Source organism: Phalacrocorax aristotelis, chromosome Z (genome assembly GCF_949628215.1).
Source record: "Phalacrocorax aristotelis chromosome Z, bGulAri2.1, whole genome shotgun sequence".
Lineage (NCBI taxonomy): Eukaryota > Metazoa > Chordata > Aves > Suliformes > Phalacrocoracidae > Phalacrocorax > Phalacrocorax aristotelis.
Genome location: NC_134311.1, coordinates 62,795,868 through 62,814,050, shown reverse-complemented (window position 1 = coordinate 62,814,050; position 18,183 = coordinate 62,795,868). Strand labels below are relative to the sequence as shown.

General features: G+C 38.7%; 1 protein-coding gene across 1 annotated transcript in view; it reads left to right on the top strand.

Moving 5' to 3' along the window:
• The first annotated feature begins 35 nt into the window (after positions 1-35).
• Positions 36-18,183, top strand: part of MTREX (Mtr4 exosome RNA helicase) — a 47,713-nt gene continuing 29,565 nt past the window's right edge. The window contains exons 1-15 of the mRNA XM_075079047.1: positions 36-379; positions 760-891; positions 3,137-3,203; positions 5,273-5,335; positions 5,865-5,977; positions 6,820-6,994; positions 7,998-8,088; positions 8,439-8,563; positions 10,385-10,483; positions 11,193-11,295; positions 11,432-11,563; positions 12,759-12,838; positions 14,284-14,394; positions 15,491-15,592; positions 17,074-17,199. Of these exons, the coding sequence (XP_074935148.1) occupies positions 264-379; positions 760-891; positions 3,137-3,203; positions 5,273-5,335; positions 5,865-5,977; positions 6,820-6,994; positions 7,998-8,088; positions 8,439-8,563; positions 10,385-10,483; positions 11,193-11,295; positions 11,432-11,563; positions 12,759-12,838; positions 14,284-14,394; positions 15,491-15,592; positions 17,074-17,199 (1,635 nt within the window). The 5' untranslated portion in view covers positions 36-263. The remainder of the gene's footprint in view (positions 380-759; positions 892-3,136; positions 3,204-5,272; positions 5,336-5,864; positions 5,978-6,819; positions 6,995-7,997; positions 8,089-8,438; positions 8,564-10,384; positions 10,484-11,192; positions 11,296-11,431; positions 11,564-12,758; positions 12,839-14,283; positions 14,395-15,490; positions 15,593-17,073; positions 17,200-18,183) is intronic.

Below are 18,183 nucleotides of genomic sequence, written 5' to 3'. Positions count from 1 at the left end.
GGAAGGCGCCTCGCCGCCGCCAGGCCTTCTGGGCCTTGCGGGGATCAGGTTCCGGGGGAAGGGTCCGCCGGCTGCGGGGGGTTGTTGGAAGGGTCTGCCTGGGGGCAGTGGGATCGGTACGGGACCAGGGATCGGGCTGGGGCCGCGCGCGGGGCTGCCAGCGCCCGGGGGTCTCTGTTTCTTCTCTGGGTGCGGCGCCGGTGTGGGACCGGGGGGTGAGGGGAGGTGGTGCGGCGCGGGGCATTGTGGGAGCGGTGGAGAAGATGGCGGACGCCTTCGGGGACGAGCTCTTCAGCGTGTTTGATGAGGACTCCGCCGCCGCCGCCTCCGGCGCCAAGAAGAGCAAAGCGGGCCCGGCGGAGGGCGGCAGGAGGCCGGGGTGAGAGCGCGGAGCGGAACCGCGGCTGCTCTGGCGGCGGCGGCTTGGGCCGCACTACCGGGCCCGCCGTGTGCCGGCCTGTTTGACCTACGGAACCCCGTCAGGTTCCGCAATCGGTGTGACCTGAAGGGATGGGGCTTCCCGGGAACCCTGGCCTCGAGGCAGTGGCCGGCCCCAGCGCAGCGGGCGTCTGGGGGGCCGGGGGCACCCTCGTTCGGGAAGCGGTGTGAAAACCCGTGGGGGTTTTCGTGGGCGGGGTTCCCCAGGTGGCGGCCTGAGTGCAACGTGATCGGTGGTGTCCCTAGGGCACCTGATTTCTTTTCTGAAAATGCATTCATCAAAGAGGTAAACTTCTAATTTGTTGTGTATTTACGTTGCAGAAGACGATCGGAGGAAAAATCTTCAGTGGCTCCAACAGGGAAGCCCAAAAGGGAAGTTGAGGCTGATAGGAATGAAGACGCACTTTTGGGAAAGAAGCCAAAATTGGAAGATGTTGTATCAGAAGATGCTAAGTAAGTACCCTTAGTGTGTAAGGAGGTCGTGGCAGGATGCACTGGTTTAGCTATATGCCAGTTGTGAGTAGTGGGTGTAAGTAGCTTTACAGTGTTTCCGTATAAAGGTGAATTTGCGTATGAAGTTGATTTTCCATTATCTGTTTAAGTGAGGGCATGCTGGTAGTACAGCTTCAGCAGTGATGAGCACTGGTACGTTTAAAGTAATGTTGCAGAGAGGCAACCGCAATATGAAATGTTCGTGTGTTTGTGACTGCTGCATATGGATCGGTGGCTTGTGGTCAAAGCCATCATGTTGTTTTCAGGGGTCTAGTCAGAGATAAGCACTGAGGTGATTGGGAGGAGGCAGGCTTGCTGACTACCACACCACTGAAACACAGAATTGGGTTGGGATACAGTAAGAAGAATTTGACCAAGGAGACAGAAACGAGGCTTTTGAGGCATAAGATCATAACTGCAGCAAATACTTGCAATCTTAAGTACGGACATGCTTTTAAATTTGAGCACAAATGGGAGGCATTTGACACAGAGAGAGGGGTATATTCGGACATATCAATATCTGGGGAGATAAGGTAGCAGAATAGAAGCCAGAATGCCATTTCTATTCTTTAGGATCTGCGTGTGCCTCCTTCTTTTCTTTCCAGAACTTCATGATAGGTATTTTGAAGGATTTTGAAACAGATTGAATGGACAGTGCAGGCACTTTTTCAGCTTAGTGTATCTTAAGAGATGCTTGGAAGTTTCTATCGGTTCAGAAAATTATTAGGCAGGTTCATGGAATAAAAATTCATCCAGAGCTGCCAAATACAGGTGTGTACCTCCTAGCCCAAGGTGTAGAAAACCCTACTACAGAAATTAAAATTATGTGCTTGCTGTGATGTCGTAAGTCGGCAAATATAAGAATCCTGTAGAACTAAATTTGTAGTTTTAGGATGCAGGCATTCTTTATTGTGGCACCGGGCACACCGGGGGGGGTTGCTCCACCTAGTGTGTGCCTCGAGGTGCTCTAGTACAGGGGTTATATGCAATCAAAATATACATATTAATTAAACTTCTAGGAAATAATTACTGTATTCAAATTATTCTTGCAACTCATTGCTATATGCAAATGTCCTTAACACATGTGCATCCATGTTCATTGGCGGTCTTCTGAGGTCCTCTGGTGGTCATGGATAGTCTTCCTCACTGTGTCTGCTGGTTGAACTCAGTCTCTGGGCATGCTCAGTTCAGTTTTGGCTTGGTTACATAATTCTTACTAAATTACCTAATTCTAGTACATTTCCCTTATTTATTCTATTCAAAGATATGGTACCTCCAGACTCCCTTCTATCTAATCACATGTAGCAAGTTCTAAGACTATCTTATTTGTAAAGTATTCCAGGTATTTCAAAACTTAGCTGTGTTGCGCCAATTAGAGGAGGCCATACGTTCTTCTGAAGCTGGTATTAAATATCGGTGTGCTCTTACAGTGTTCTCTGAGTGATGTATTGTTGAATTCTGTCAGACAGATTTCTGGTCTGGATTGTTATTTGGTTTTACGTGGTAATTTCTCTTAAGTTCAAGGTAAGGTTTTCTGCAAGAAAGTTACGAGAATACTTATGAGAAGACTTCTAAGAACACTGTAAACAAAGGGTACTTGTACAGAACCAAAATAGAACCAGAATCAACATTTTAAGTCAGTTTCTGCGTTAATGGTTTGAGCAGAACGCATACTTGCCCACAGTAGCTTACTAAGTATGTTAAAACTGTCAGAAAAAATTTTATGCAGTGAGACGCTAACCCCTTCTTGCAGCCCTGAGACAAGGGAATGGTAAAGAAAAGATGGGTCTCATCTTCAGGCAGCTGCTTGGGATGCTTCAGGCTCCTGTTATTCAGTGTCATGACTAGTAGCAGGAAAACAGGTCTAGAATTTTGCTTTGTTGTATATTGAAAAAAAGTCCCCATCTAATCAGAAAACTTCATGTGAAAAAATGTGATCCAAGTGCTGTTTTGTGGTGCAAGTTTTTAAGGTGTTACAAATCCCAAAGCAGTATTTAAAGTAGATTTATATACTAGCAAAATTTTAACACTTACAGGTATTCTCAGTCCTGGTAATAGTCTCCGCCAACTGTCTATTTCAAGAGTTTTGTGCATCTTTTTTCTAATATCGCAATTAAAGTAGAGGTGAAATTCAACATTTTCCCGTTTATAAAGAAAACAGGATTTAAAAATACCTTTTTGGCTGTCCTAACTCATATATTTTTAGTCTGGCAGACCTGATGCCTCAAGTAAAGGTGCAAGCTGTGGAAACTGTTGAAGGCTGTACGCATGAGGTGAGTGCAGTGAAAATACACATGAAAAGTATAGGCTTGTTTTGTAGAATTATATCTATTACTGCCTGTATAATAATAATACTGTTTATTTCACTTGTACTTATTATACCATACAACCATAGATTCATTTAGGTTGCAAAAGACCTTTAAAATCATCAAGTCCAACCATAAACTTATCACTGCCAAGTCCACTGCTAAACTATGTCCCTAAGTACCACATCTACACGTCTTTTAAATACCTCCAGGTCCAATGCTTGACAACCCTTTTGGTGAAGAAATTTTTCCTAATACCTAATCTAAACCTTCCCTGGCACAACTTGAGGCTATTTCTTGTCCTATTGCTTGTTACTTGGGAGAAGAGCCCAACACCCACCTCGCTACAGCCTCCTTTCAGCTAGTGTAGAGCACGATAAGGTCTCCCCTCAGCCTCCTTTTCTCAAGACTAAACAACCCCAGTTTCCTCAGTTGCTCCTCATAAGACCTGATCTCCAGACCCTTGACCAGCTTTATTGCCCTTCTCTGGACATGCTCCAGCACCTCAATGTTCTTGTAGTGAGGGGCCCAAAACTGAACACACCAGTGCCTAGTACAGGGGCACAATCACTGCCCTACTCCTGCTGGCCACACTATTCCTGATAGAAGACAGGATGCTGTTGGCCTTCTTGACCACCTGGGCGCGCTGCCGGCTAACGTTCAGCCAGCTGTCAGCCAGCACCCCCAGGTTGTTTTCAGCCAGGCAGCTCTCCAGCCACTCTTCCGCAAGCCTGTAGTGTTGTATGGGGTTGTTGTGGCCCAAGTGCAAGACCTGGCACTTGGCCTTGTTGAACCTCATTCAACTGTCCTTGGCTCATCAATTCAGCCTGTCCAGATCCCTCTGTAGAGCCTTCCTACTCTGAGGCAGATATATTATTTCATTTTATATTTAAGGTAGTACAGGCTTGTAAAGAGTTTGAGGCCTGTATCTGGCACTAAGCATGCACAAAATGCACTAGAAAAATTAATAAGATATCTTAACAGAAGCAGTTTGAATGATACTTGCAATAAAATGAGTGATTGTGAAAGACTCAATGGTGATGTTGATAGGTTTTCACATTTGAAAGGTACCAAGCCCATTCTGAATGCTGTTGAGGATGAAAACCTGGTTGTTAAAATACGTCTGTGTTCATAGTGCATAGCAGTGCATTGAAATATTTTGCTATTCTAGTTCAAGAATGAAAGGCTTTCTTGTAATGCTGATGACTGTTGAAACTTAAATTTTGGCAAAAGGGGAAAGAAGTATTTTTATGTAAAAGCAAAATAATAAAAACAGTTTTCAAATTGTGTTAATAAACATAAATACAATTTAAAATATGAAAAAATCGGAAGTATTAGTGCTATTTTATTTTTTTAAAATCCTGCTTCATCCAAAGATGACAGTCAGAGTTTCTATGCGAATTAAATCTGGAAATTTTAACTTCCTTGTACTTGTATGCTCATTTTCTTTTCTGTGCAGTCTTCTAGCACTAGGTGAAGCTAATTAGGGTCACATTCAATGACACTGTATGATGAGACCTTTGTATTGAAGGAACTCCATATACAATTGATAGAGGCTCTGAAGCCCGTGCATCTCTACAGTCTTTTTTATCTTGAGATGTCTGGCAGAGGTTTGCCATCACTTAGTAACTGAAGAGAGCTTAAATATTTAGGATGAATGACTAATTATTAGATATTGGCCAGGAACAGGAATTTTACCTGTATAAATATATTGTCCTTTGAAAGGGAGTGTTACCAGTGTGAGCTGAGTAATTGCTTCTAATGTCCATCAGCCAGAAGCCGTGATGGTGTGCTGGCCTGAAGAGCTAATGTTCCAAGGTAGGTGGAGCAGAAATACGTCACACAAGACTGTAGGAGAGTATCAGAGAAGTGACGGAGTAGCCTTGGCATATGAGCTCAGAGAAACAGGATAATATAAATTCGAATTAGTTTTCATGCACTTTACATCTTCTGCCCCAGCCCTTCATAGCTTGCCATGTCACTAGAGTGAACACCAAGAATTCTGCAAGTGTTTTTATTTAAAATTTATTTCATAGGTTGCACTTCCAGCAGATGAAGTCTTCACAGGTCTGAAGCCAAGAACTGGAAAAGCTGCAAAAGTATGTGATAGATTGCATTTGTTTTTCTTTTTGCATGTGCTTTAGACAGTAGCTGAGGGTAGAGGGAAAAATTACGTACTTTGTCAGTAAGGCTTGAAAGATGGTCTGTTGAAAGTAAGATTGGTGTGTCTATATTGTAAATTTCGTCAGGTAAAATGATGTGGTTGAGTGGTGTGGGTAAGCTGCTGTTATTTAAACTCTGTTCTACAGCATCAGGTAGTGGTTTCAGTTTTACACTGTAGTTTCTCTTCCTAAATTAATAAATCAAAGAAAATACAGTCATCAGGGCAAGATACTAATTTGGTATGGCAATGGGACATAAGTAAAGATCCTAGGTGTGGTATTAGATAAAATGATTTAAATACAAAATCACTGCAAAATTCTGGATTAAGATCAGTTGAAGTTAGAAATATCTACAGGATTTAATTTCTGCCTGTAATTTGCATACAAGATCAGTCACAAAATTTAGTAGATGTAAGTAGCAGTCTGTGTTAAAAAAATGTAATGTTTTTGCTTGCTTTCTTTTTAGGAATATCCATTTATTCTTGATGCCTTCCAGAGAGAAGCTATTCTTTGTGTAGATAATAACCAGTCTGTGTTAGTGTCAGCTCATACATCAGCTGGTAAAACTGTTTGTGCTGAGTAAGTAATTTTCTGACAGGTGCTAATAAGAGAATGGTGCAATGTTTGTCGTGCCATTTTGTTGAACCATCATTAGCTGTTGTGTCTCAGTTTCTTGATGCGAAGTTTGGACCATCAGTGTTAGAACTGAATTCACTACTCTTGAACATAAAAATTACTACTTTCATTTTGTTTAGCGGGTAGCAAAAGGCTTAATTCATGATTAAGCTTACCTTTTATTTTTAGGCAATCTGGTTTTGTTGAGGTATTATTATATAGATTGAAAGGAGAGTTTCGTTAATACAGATTTGCATGAATTTGGGAAAAAACCTTTTGTTTTCTAGCTCCTGGCTATAACTAGTGAAGAGTTTCTTGTGTGTTTTCTTTGCTTTGTCAGAAGCACTGGTTTGATTTAATTTGAAACTTGGTGTTTATTGGGCAAGAAGTGTTTACAAGATAGCGTAGGTGTTTTGTCAGTATTTGGTCTGACAGTGGAGTGGCTTTGCTGACCTGAGTTGAGAAGTGGGATGTACCTGTAGATAATAAATGTTTGTCATGAAACAGTGACAATTAGATTTTTAGATTAAACTAGATGTGCTCTGATGTCCCTAAAATCAGTTAACATATCATCAGTGATTTGTTGCTCTCCAAAGAGGCATGCGTAGTTGAGTTAAGATTGCACTGAACTTAATAATGTAGGTATGAAATGTTTCATATCATTATACTGGTGTTCTGAATTGTATATTTTACTTTTTTTAAATTGCATTTTATTTTATTTATTTTATTTAGCAGAAGATTAGAGGAAAGTAACATGCTCTGAATGTTTTCCTGACAACTTTAACATGTACAATGTTTGAATGCAGGTATGCAATTGCCCTGGCTTTGAGGGAGAAACAGCGTGTGATATTTACGAGTCCAATTAAAGCTTTGAGTAATCAGAAGTACCGTGAGATGTATGAAGAATTTCAGGATGTTGGTTTGATGACTGGGGATGTCACCATTAATCCTACAGCTTCTTGTCTGGTAATGACAACCGAGGTAAGATCAGACATTAATTCTTGGTCTGCCTGTGTTTTCTTCTACCCTTTTCTGACTGAGAAGGTCTGGTATTAAAAGATTAAAGTTTTTGTAATAAGCCCAATTTGTGTAGAAAATGTTATAAAGTTCATTATGTCTCACTTTAATGTTTTAACATTTGGTTATTGAAAAAGTTAGCTAAATCTCTGTAAATTCATGCTTTTGGACTACCATTCAGGCACTTTCATTCTCGCATGGAGAAGGTCAGAACTTAATTTTCTGAATGCTCAAGACACTGCGATTTTTTTGGATACATGTGAAGTACTGAAAGTCAGCCTGACATACTGAATCCTGTAGGGCCAGGACTTTGGTCTAGGGAAACAAAATGGGGGAGAGGACAATCACTGAGTGGTAGCTGAGTGGTTCACACTAGATGCTAGTACTCCAGGAACATACAGCTTTTCATCTTTGGTAACAAAGTACTGTTGGCAGAGTTTTGTTGCATTTCTCCTCGTAGACATCTGTCCAGCAATAAGTTGGAATTTTCCTTTCCGTCTTCACCTCAAAGGAGTAAGGAGCCTTACAGAGAAAACTCTGCTAGGGAAAGTTCGGGGTGGAGAGACAGCATGACTGATTTCTGACAAAAGGTTTCCTCTTAATTACAGAGAGGTTATCTGTTAGGATGAGGGAAGAAGAAGGCTTGGCAGAAGTAGATGTGTAGACCTGTAGCAGATACGCTGCCATATAGAGGCCGGGAGCAAAATAACATTTTTTCTTTCATGTTCCTTCACTGTTCTTGCAAGGAAACCAGTTCATCTCGTATCATGAGATTTATTAGATTGGAATCAACTTGAAGAGTGTCTCAGAGCCAATCTTAAAATGCTTTTTAAGTTTTGTGCAAAATAAGATTTCATATTGCCATGTAAATGGGAACCAAAAATTCTGCCAGTTTCTTACTGACATCTCTGTAACATCTGACTTGTTATTTCATGTGATGCATCTCAATGTGGTTTTTCTTTTCTAGATTTTGAGAAGTATGCTCTACAGAGGTTCTGAGGTTATGCGAGAAGTTGCATGGGTTATTTTCGATGAAATCCACTACATGAGGGATTCAGGTATCATATATGTACAATTTTTCTTTTAAAGAAATCTTTTTTTTCTCCCAAGACAATTTTTTTTCTTTTGAAGAATGAAATCTTTATTCTCTCTTAAAATCAGTCATCTTTGTGCCTAAATCATTCAGAATTTGTTTTCTACTGAATGGATATAAGTCAGGTACTGTGTGTCACAGTTCACATTTTCTTTGCCAAGGCAAAAGCCACTTTGAGGGTATCTGATATACCCCATTTGTGTTGGGGAGGGTTTTTTTGTTTTATTTTGTCTGTAAGCATGCTGTTCTTTGGCTTCAGAGATGAAGAACAGGCTTTAATCACATAAATCTCCCATGTGACTTTTCCATTTTCAGAACGTGGTGTGGTTTGGGAAGAAACGATTATTTTGCTCCCTGACAATGTTCATTATGTGTTCCTTTCTGCAACTATTCCAAATGCCCGTCAGTTTGCTGAATGGATCTGCCATCTTCACAAACAGGTAATGTTTTTGATGTGCCATACGTGCATCCCTGTTGTCTTGGGGCATAATACTGTCTCTTTGGCTGATGAGAACTGAACCTTTGAGTGTCTTTTTAGTCGTCGTATTGCTGATAAATGATGGTATCATTCACTCTTGACTTCTCTGGTTGTACTCCTAGCCTTTGCATCTATCCTGGCTGTTGGTTTTACATAGCAATGTGCCCTTGTGGCCAAGAAGGCCAAGAGTAACCTGGGGTGCAATAAAAGGGGTGTGGCCAGCAGGTTGAGGGAGTTATCCTCCCCCTCTACTCTGCCCTAGTGAGACTGCATTCGGAATGCTGTGTCCAGTTTTGGGGCCTCCAGTTTAAGAAGGACAGGGAACTGCTGGAGCAAGTCCAGCAGAGAGCTACGAAGATGATCAGGGGACTGGAGCATCTCCCTCATGAGGAAAGGCTGAGAGACATGGGTTTGTTCAGCCTGCAGAAGAGAAGATGGAGGCGGGATCTCATCAATAGCTATAAATATCTAAAGGGTGGGTGTCAGGATGATGGGGCCAGACTCTTTTCAATAATGTCCGATGGGCAGTGGGCACAAGTTGAAACACAGGAAGTTCCACTTAAATATGAGAAAAAACTTCTTCGCTGTGAGGGTGCCAGAGCAGTGGAACAGGCTGCCCAGGGCGGTTGTGGAGTCTCCTTCCCTGGAGACATTCAAAACCCACCTGGATGAATTCCTGTGCCCCCTGCTCTAGTGTCCCTCCTCAAGCAGGGCGGTTGGACAGGATGATCTCCAGAGGTCTGTTCCAACCCCTGCTGTGATTCTGTGATTAAAGCGGTTTCTTTGAAGTTTATTTTCCACACCTATTTAGATGCCAGGTTGATTTCAGCAAACATTCTGAATTATGAAACATTCAACAAACTACGATTTTCAGAGTGCTGATAGACAAGAAGTTATTTGGAGAATCTGTTTGAAGAGCTCTCTGAAAAGGCTATGTGGAAATCAAAAGTAAATCATACTTCCATAGGAAATACTATATATACTTGCAAACAACGAAAAGAGGAGTGGAAGAAATCAATTCTGTGTTTAACCATTAGGTTTATTTTGTTCTATTTTTTTAAGAGATGCTATTGCAGCTAGTAATATGGCAATTAGAATTAGGGAAGTTAATATCCATGAGAGGTTGGTCCAATTTTAAAAATACCCAAAGCTTGATTCTTATGTTGTTTGTGATGAAAGGAGTGTAATGTAATAGGGGACTCTTTAAGCTTGCCACAAAACCTTGACTTTGTTTCACAGAACACTAGACTGTGATTTTTATTTTTTTTTAAAAGCAGATTTCTGTAATGTTTAATGTTTTGAAGGAAGTATTTTGTTTATTTTTTTTCTAAACAAGCTTTCTCCATGCATTAAAACCTTAAACGTTTTTAAATGTCTACTGTGTGCCTTTTTTAGGTGGTATAAGAAATACTGCAGATATTTTTACAAGATAGAAATTAACAGTTTTTCTTTGGTTTTAAAAGGTGTTAGGATTTTGAGTCTGTGTAATAAATACAAAAGGAGAATATTACATGTCCTTAATTTTTGTGTTGTGAGAAAGAATTTTTATAGCCAACTTGTGTTCTTCTAAAGTATTTGCAAACTTTAATTTTCTTAAGCAATGTCATTCGTACAAAATGCCTATATTCAGGAAAGCAAATTTGTTATCTTAGTTTCTGTGAGTCTTACTTCCTGGCTTTTAGAAAAATATAATAGTAATGTATTGGATTTTCCATCAAGTAAGTGTTTTTGCAATGCGATTAGAAACATTAAATATTTTGTGTGTGCTGTTCTTTCTTTATAGCCTTGCCATGTGATTTACACTGACTACCGACCCACTCCACTGCAGCATTATATATTCCCAGCAGGAGGAGATGGACTCCACTTGGTTGTTGATGAAAATGTAAGGAATATTCAGTTCATTTGAAAGATCTTTACAATGAAGTGTAAATGGTTAACAGTTACCTCTGAATTGTTGTTAAATTTTTGGAATCTTATAGAAGAGATTGGTTTTATTATCTAATGCCATATAGTCAGCTGAGTAATACTTTGCTGAGATGTCCTAAGTGCACTCATCTATGCTTTGTTTTCTAAAGTGCGTGCTGTTTTCTGTAAATCTGCAAAGTAGCTGATGTTTTTGGTACTGCTTCTCAAAAGAAAATGTAGAAGCATTTAAATTTTACTTCTGTTGAGGGCAAAATATTTTTGTGTCTTTAGGTGATTTTGAAGTAATGACTTGTTTAAAATTCATCGTTGGCTTGCACAGCAGTAGCTAATGCCATGAACAGTAGTGCACTTGAAGTTAGGTCATCTTTGGGCAGTGTAGTTTCATGTAGACATTACTAAAAGTCACCTTTGGTGTTGTGTCATTCAGCAGGTCAAGCATGGTTGATGGTGTGGTTGACAGAACAATGAGTAATAACGCTGGAGACACCAGTGTGTAATTCTAAGCTGTTCCACTGACCTAGTAAACTAACTTGCTAGCTTATGCATTGTTTTTGTCCTTCTGCCTGTAAATATGGGGTAATGGGGCTGGGGATGCAGAGCACTAAGTATTTTTAAGTGGGCTATTTAAGAAGTAATTGCTTAGAAAGATTGTGTTTTGTATCTAGGGAGATTTCAGAGAAGATAATTTTAATACAGCAATGCAGGTGCTTCGAGATGCGGGAGACTTAGCAAAAGGGGACCAGAAGGGCAGGAAAGGAGGAACGAAAGGTGAGTCTGAATCCCATTCTAAAGTAACCTTTTGTATAATACAAGAAAGTTTATGCAAGTTGTGCTTGTGTCTCAATTATTCCATCAGATACTTTAATGCTAAAATTACATTTAAATTCATGTAATCTCTCTGCAGGTCCTTCAAATGTTTTTAAGATTGTGAAGATGATCATGGAAAGGAATTTCCAACCTGTGATTATTTTCAGCTTCAGTAAGAAAGACTGTGAAGCCTATGCTCTTCAGATGGCAAAGTTAGATTTCAATACAGGTACGCATAAATAAAACATAGTTTTATTCACAATTGTAGTTTGATGTGAAATGTTACTCTGGTTAGGTATTTCTGTTTCCTTTGGGACTTTCTGTGTACAAATGAATGAAAAATACATAATGCTTTTTGTTTATTATGCCAGTATGTCTGGCTGTTTTCAGTAGGAAATTGTTCGTGCATAAAGAGTACTTGGTTTTCACAATGTGGAATTGTTCCTCTATTTTAAACTCTATTTCTGTCTCCAAAATCGTGTTCACTGTAATAATAGCGCAAGAGTTCCTAGAAAATCCCATTTCTAATGATATTAACAAATGTATTCCCCAAAATTTTCATGCTATGTCCATCAGAAAAATGAGTATTCTGTCAAAGTCAAAACAACTGTATAGCAAACCACTAGACTGTTCTTTCTTAACTGTTCAATCCAGTTTTCTTTCTTTCATTCCTCCCCCTTCTCCTGAAAGGAAAACCCAGAAGATAAACAAAGAAGACACTCTTATTTTGGATTAAGACTAAGCTTGGAAATAAATTTAAGTTCATCACTTCTCGTAAATGTTGAGAGTTGTAACAAAAATAAGGAATTTGTTGGAAATCAACATAGCGTTTAATGTTTATGAACTGTTCAGGGTTCTTGCTTCCTTACTTGCACCAGTCTTTGCACATTCTGGTTCAGTGTTGCAAAATAATGCAGCTGTTTCTGTCAGAAAATGTGAAGGTATGCAGAACTGCAGAGATGTAATTTTATGTTTTCTTCAGTCATAACTCTGAATATATATTCTTGATACTTGCACTATATAAGAAGAAAGGGAAGAAAGAGAATTAACAGGGACGAGGAAGAGCCTCTATGTCCATGGAGATGGGCTAGAAGGTGGAAGAGACACAGGGGGAGGTTTATGAAATAGAAAGTACATGAAACTGAGAAATCCTGAGCTTGGAAATAGCTGAAGTTTGGATTATTCTGCCAGGTTTGTTCTATTTTCCTTTTTCCTGAGCATCTAGTACTGGTTACTGTTAGGCTCCCTCAGGCTCACATTCAGATCTTGATCATCTGACCCTATGTGGGCGGTTATGTGTAGACTTCAGTCTTCCATGCTGTTTTTATGGTAAACTTTTATAAATATTAGAGTGTGGTAAAACGTTATTTACATGTGGTATTACCCATCTAGATTTTGTAATAACTTACAAATTGCCTTCTTAGATGAAGAAAAAAAAATGGTTGAAGAAGTGTTCAATAATGCAATTGATTGTCTGTCAGATGAAGACAAAAAGCTTCCTCAGGTGAGTGGTAATTGAACAGGGTAGCTGCTGCTGCCATGTTTTCTGCAACTTTTGAGGCTATGGGTCTTTTGTAGTAGGTACAGAAATATAAAGTAGATACTCTCATTCATCTTCCTGAGTTTTAGTACCTTTTTCATTGCTCCTTGGCATTGTGAAATAGGACTCAGTGATTAGGATTCCTTCCAGTTGTGATTCCAGTAAATGACATATGCCAAAACTAACCATGGAGTTCCTACCCTTTGTGTTTTTTTTTTCTAATTATGTTTTTAAGTAAACACAAGGACTTATAAAGAGATATATCTGGGTTGAAACTGTCTGGAAACAGTTCAAATGGGCGTCCAGTATTCACTTTTTCAGGTATCGACTGCTGAGCCATTCAAAAAGTTGAATTGATGCATTTGCATTCTAATTTATTGTATAATGACTAAGCGTAGTGACTGTCTTTACAGTGGAAAAATACAAGCTTCTAAATGGACAGAGTCATATAGGATTCAGTACTTTGTTAACAAATACTAAAACTATAATTTCTTTCTACCCCTTCTTTCCTTTATTTATTGTGTCTGTTGTTTCTTAATGAAGTCATGTTTATTGTGAGCATGGCAATTTTTCCTTGGAAAAAAACAGCTACCGAATATTTGGCCATGCCTACTTGCTTCAGATTACATATACGTGTTTTGTTTGTGAACTTGAGAAAAATGGGGGGGATCCAATATATTAGGTGGGTTTTTTTAGTAAACTGGGTTTTATGCGCTGTTTGTTTTAGTAAACTTACAACAGCGATATCACATCCAAGTAATCTGGTTTCGTCTCTGATCAGTGATATCTCAAAAGTGTATTCTCAGAATGAGGTTTGGGGTGGTAACTGAGTGTTAACGGATTGTTAATGGTAATCTTTGTTTTCAAAGAAAAAAATGGAGACAAAGCTAAGGTTATGTTGGTATTTGTTTGAAGTGTAATAGTTTTAGAATTTAAGAGATTGATTCAGTCATTTAGAGCCTGAATTGCCTTGTATGGCTTTCATAGGTGCTGACCTCACTGTTCTACAGCATGTATAAAGACGTTAAATCACTGCAACTAAAATTGAAACAAAATAATCTCATGCACGCCAGCATCACTATTTCCAAAACTGATTTTAAATGAGGCATCTTTTATTACAGAGGCAAATGTAAATGCTAACTGCATGTGTAAATTAGGGCATAGCTTCACAGTTGGCTTAACCCAGTTTAAGACTAGTCTACTGCAAAAGTTGGCCTCTGGCTTTATCCTTCATATCATTCCTAGCTCTTCCTGGAAAATAATATTGAAGGGGTATTTGTTTTACTTAAAATGAGGAAATAGGGAATTATGTGAAAACTAAGGGTAGTCTTGAAGCTTTCCATATAGGTTTTATTTTTTAGTAATGAATATTAAAATTTGTTTACTGGTCTTTATACGTTTCTTCCCAGGTTGAGCATGTACTTCCTCTTCTGAAGCGAGGAATTGGTATCCATCATGGTGGTCTGCTTCCTATCTTAAAAGAAACCATAGAAATTCTTTTCTCTGAGGGCCTAATAAAGGTATATATTTCATGTCCATATTTAGGTTTTTATCTGTTGTGAATATACAGTCAGTAATCCTGAAAAACCGAAAAGTATGTCTTAGCTCAGGATGTACACTAATACCGTAGCAGAGGTCTGCTCGTTCACTGCAAAAGGTGAATGACTCATTGCACATGCCAAACTGAAAAGTGCATTGTGTTTTGAATGTGATCCTGTGCAGGAAATGTAAGGCTCGGTACTCACCAAAACCGTTTTTTAACATCATGTGGTCCAGTAACTAAGCAGTTTTTAAAAGAGCTACACACGTGGGAAGGGAAAGGCTGTGTTCTGTGGATTTTCACACTGGGTTCTACAAATGCACACAGCACCTCTGGAAGCCTGTAGTTGTTCCAGTGACACAGGTTAATTGGTATAATTATTTGCATTTATCAAGGGAAGGGAGCTGCAATCATTTGCATAAATGCCTCCATCTTTTTCTGAAAGAACAATTCTTGAAGCTGGGTTTTTTTTTCTCTCTCTATAAGGAAAAATTTGTAGTCTTTAATAGTTTGCCTTAGATGTCTTATGTTAGTGCACAATTACAGCTCTGGTTTTAAGTGGTGTAGATTTTATTCTGGAGTATTTAAACTTACAATGTTTAACTGTAACATTTTCTTGAACTGTTCTACGATATATTTTGCTCCTATAAATGACTGTAGACATTTACCAAGCTATTTGGTGGTTGCCCTAAGGGACATATATTCAGAAATATCTAACCTTAGATGAAAGTTTTGTGGGGTTTTTGGTAGCTAACTGCTGTTTTCTTCTTGCGAACTTTGAATATGAAATTAACTATTATTTTCTATTAATATAATTTGCACCCCTCTGTGGTTTGTTTTGGAGTCTTCCACATGGTGCCATCTAACTAGTTTTCATGTTTTCCCAGAGGAAATAAGGAAAGAGGGAAAGAATGTTTTTGGTCTAGTTTTTAAATATTGAATGCATCTATGTTCATATGGTGACCGTACATAAGTAACAAAATCTGGACAGGTTTTGCACAGCAATCTGTTGACTATTTGCACTTTTGCTTAAGAGCCTTTGGTTTTGCTTTCTTAACTTCAGTCTGTTTGTTTAGGCTTTATTTGCAACCGAGACTTTTGCTATGGGAATTAATATGCCAGCCAGGACTGTGCTATTTACAAGCGCCAGCAAATTTGATGGGAAAGATTTCCGATGGGTAAGTGAAAAACAGGTTCTGTAGAGTAACTGAATTGCATATTTAAACCTTATTAGGATTAAATTTAATCTTGATATATCCACTACAATGTAGTAGAAAATACCTTTTCTTTCAAAAATCTTTCTTTGTTCACTAATCCATTTATAATTAATATACAAATTCCTGAAAGAAGGTTCCTCAGATTATGCATGAGATACAGCAAAAGGGCACTGAACATAGTCTAAGCCAATGTTCACTGTTAACCTAAGACATCTGCACAACTTGTCCAAAACTGTGGGACCCATGTATTTTCTTCAGTGTCACAGGAAAGTAGAGAATAAGTGGGCTTGATATTGTATCATAACGATCACCAAATTTAGGTTTTGACAGTCCCAGGAAAAGAGATAATTTACTTAAGGAGAGTATTGATTGTTCTGTTATAGCAGAGTATTTCAGGTAGCCCACAGAAAGACAGAAATGTGTGGAGGGAGAGACAGATTCTTAAACAGCTGGAAAACAAATAATTTAGAAGTTTTCAACATTAAAACCAGATATGTGATTCACATGTAAGTAGTAATAAGCACATACAAGTCATCACAGCAAAACTTTATGTGTCACAGCAAAACTTAATAAGTATGTGTCATGGTTCATCTTTCAGAGGTGGGAAAATGGCAGTAAACAGGACATGTGACTTGGCATGGAGTGAACATCTCTTCAGTCTTCATTTGGGCTGTTCGGTTTCACAATCTATTCGGTGTGATTGAATGTTCTTAAGATGCTTGTGAGAATTAGCCACCTTTGAGGTGCCAGACGTGTGGAACTCCTGCTTTTAAAATTATTCAGCACAGTTTCCTTAAGTAGTTTTTGAGATCTGACTTCAAGTGAGACTCAGGAAGTTCTTGAGAATGCAAGTTCCCCAGATGACAAAAAAAGCCAGTTTTGTAACTTACTGAGACGTATGGAACCAGTTATAGCTGGCTCTTGTCCATGTCTCAGTTCTTTAGAACATCTTCAGTTTCATGGTTAGTAGGTATAGAAATACTGCTCTTGCTAGGTATCAGTATTTTAATGTTACGTTTGAATCATTTGAAAGAAGTGATACATTATTTGACAATGGTGAAGATGTATTACCGGTATATTGAAGATGTTTTATATTTTAATAATCTCCACCATGCCCAGCAACCTTCCATCACATAGGACATTAGTAAAATGTTTTTTGTGCTTATTAAAATGATGCCGAGTGTTGTGGAAATCACTATAGCTATGGGAGCATTAGGTAATTTACACTGCTGACATACATTATTCATAGTCATGTTTTTATATCTTAGTGGCTTAGTGATCAATTATGAGTGATTAATTCAATCTGTGAAAAGTTCATGTCTTAGATAACTCCTTTGCTAATTTTTGTGTCATGGTCATTTACTAAGTAATTGTAAACAGTACTTTATATGTTCTTGCTATTTTTCTAATGTTTGTTAATTTTTTTCTTTATTTTATTCTAGATATCCTCAGGTGAATACATTCAAATGTCAGGTCGTGCAGGACGCCGAGGTATGGATGACAGAGGAATAGTAATTCTTATGGTGGATGAAAAAATGAGTCCAACAATTGGCAAACAGCTTTTGAAGGTAGGAGAGAAAGTAACTTTTTTTTTTCCAATCCTTCCCACTGAGGTTATTCTCATTTGAACAATGTAACACGTAAAATTATACACCTAGAATAAAAAGTGTGTAGATCATGCAGGTAGGAGATGGCAACTCCTAGGAGTATGGGCTTTCACTGAATTGTCATTGAAGTGGGAGTTTCTATTGCAAAACAAAATCAGAAGACCAGTATCATCCTTCTCAGTATAAATGGGATCTCAGGCAGGAGAGTTAGAATTACATCCCATTTTCTAGCAATGCTGCTGCTACTGCAGTATTCTGTTTGTTTCTTGCTGACCACAGTTGGTTCAAGGATATTGCTGAGCTAGAAAAGGTTTGCTGAGCTTTCCCAAGAATTATTGAAGGATTGGTTCTGTGGTGAAATAAGACTGATAACGTACTTTTCAGTGTAGTAGACAAACTGGACAAAGTCATGCCAAAAATGAGGTGCATATGATAAATAAGAAGAGTGAGATGGCTGTCAGTGAGCTAAAAGTAACTGGAGAAATTGATAGTGCTTGTAGGAAACGTTGAGATTTGGAAATCAAGAGGTTGAAGAAAACACACTCGTGGTTGAGAAGGGCATTAGATAACTAGAGATAGGGCTTCCCCAAACAGTAATGGAAGTTGGTACAGGTTATTACTGTAACATCCTCTTGCTTTATATCTTGAATGTGAAACGTTGCACTCATTACGCTTCTATTTAAATTCCATGGCAAAAATAACCATAATATTCAAGCATAATACTCTGTTGTGTGTGTTGCCGGTCTTAGGCTGCTTACGTTAATTGTGAACACATGTTAAAATTGAAAACTTGGGGAGTTACTCTGCAGGCTATTCAGGAGCTTGTAGCAGGTCATTTTGTGTTGAAAAGGCACATCATTATTAGAGTTTGTATAAATTGTGGGAATCACCTTAAATCAGCATCAAGGTATGTTAATAAAAAGCATGCATTTGTTGCCAAAAAAA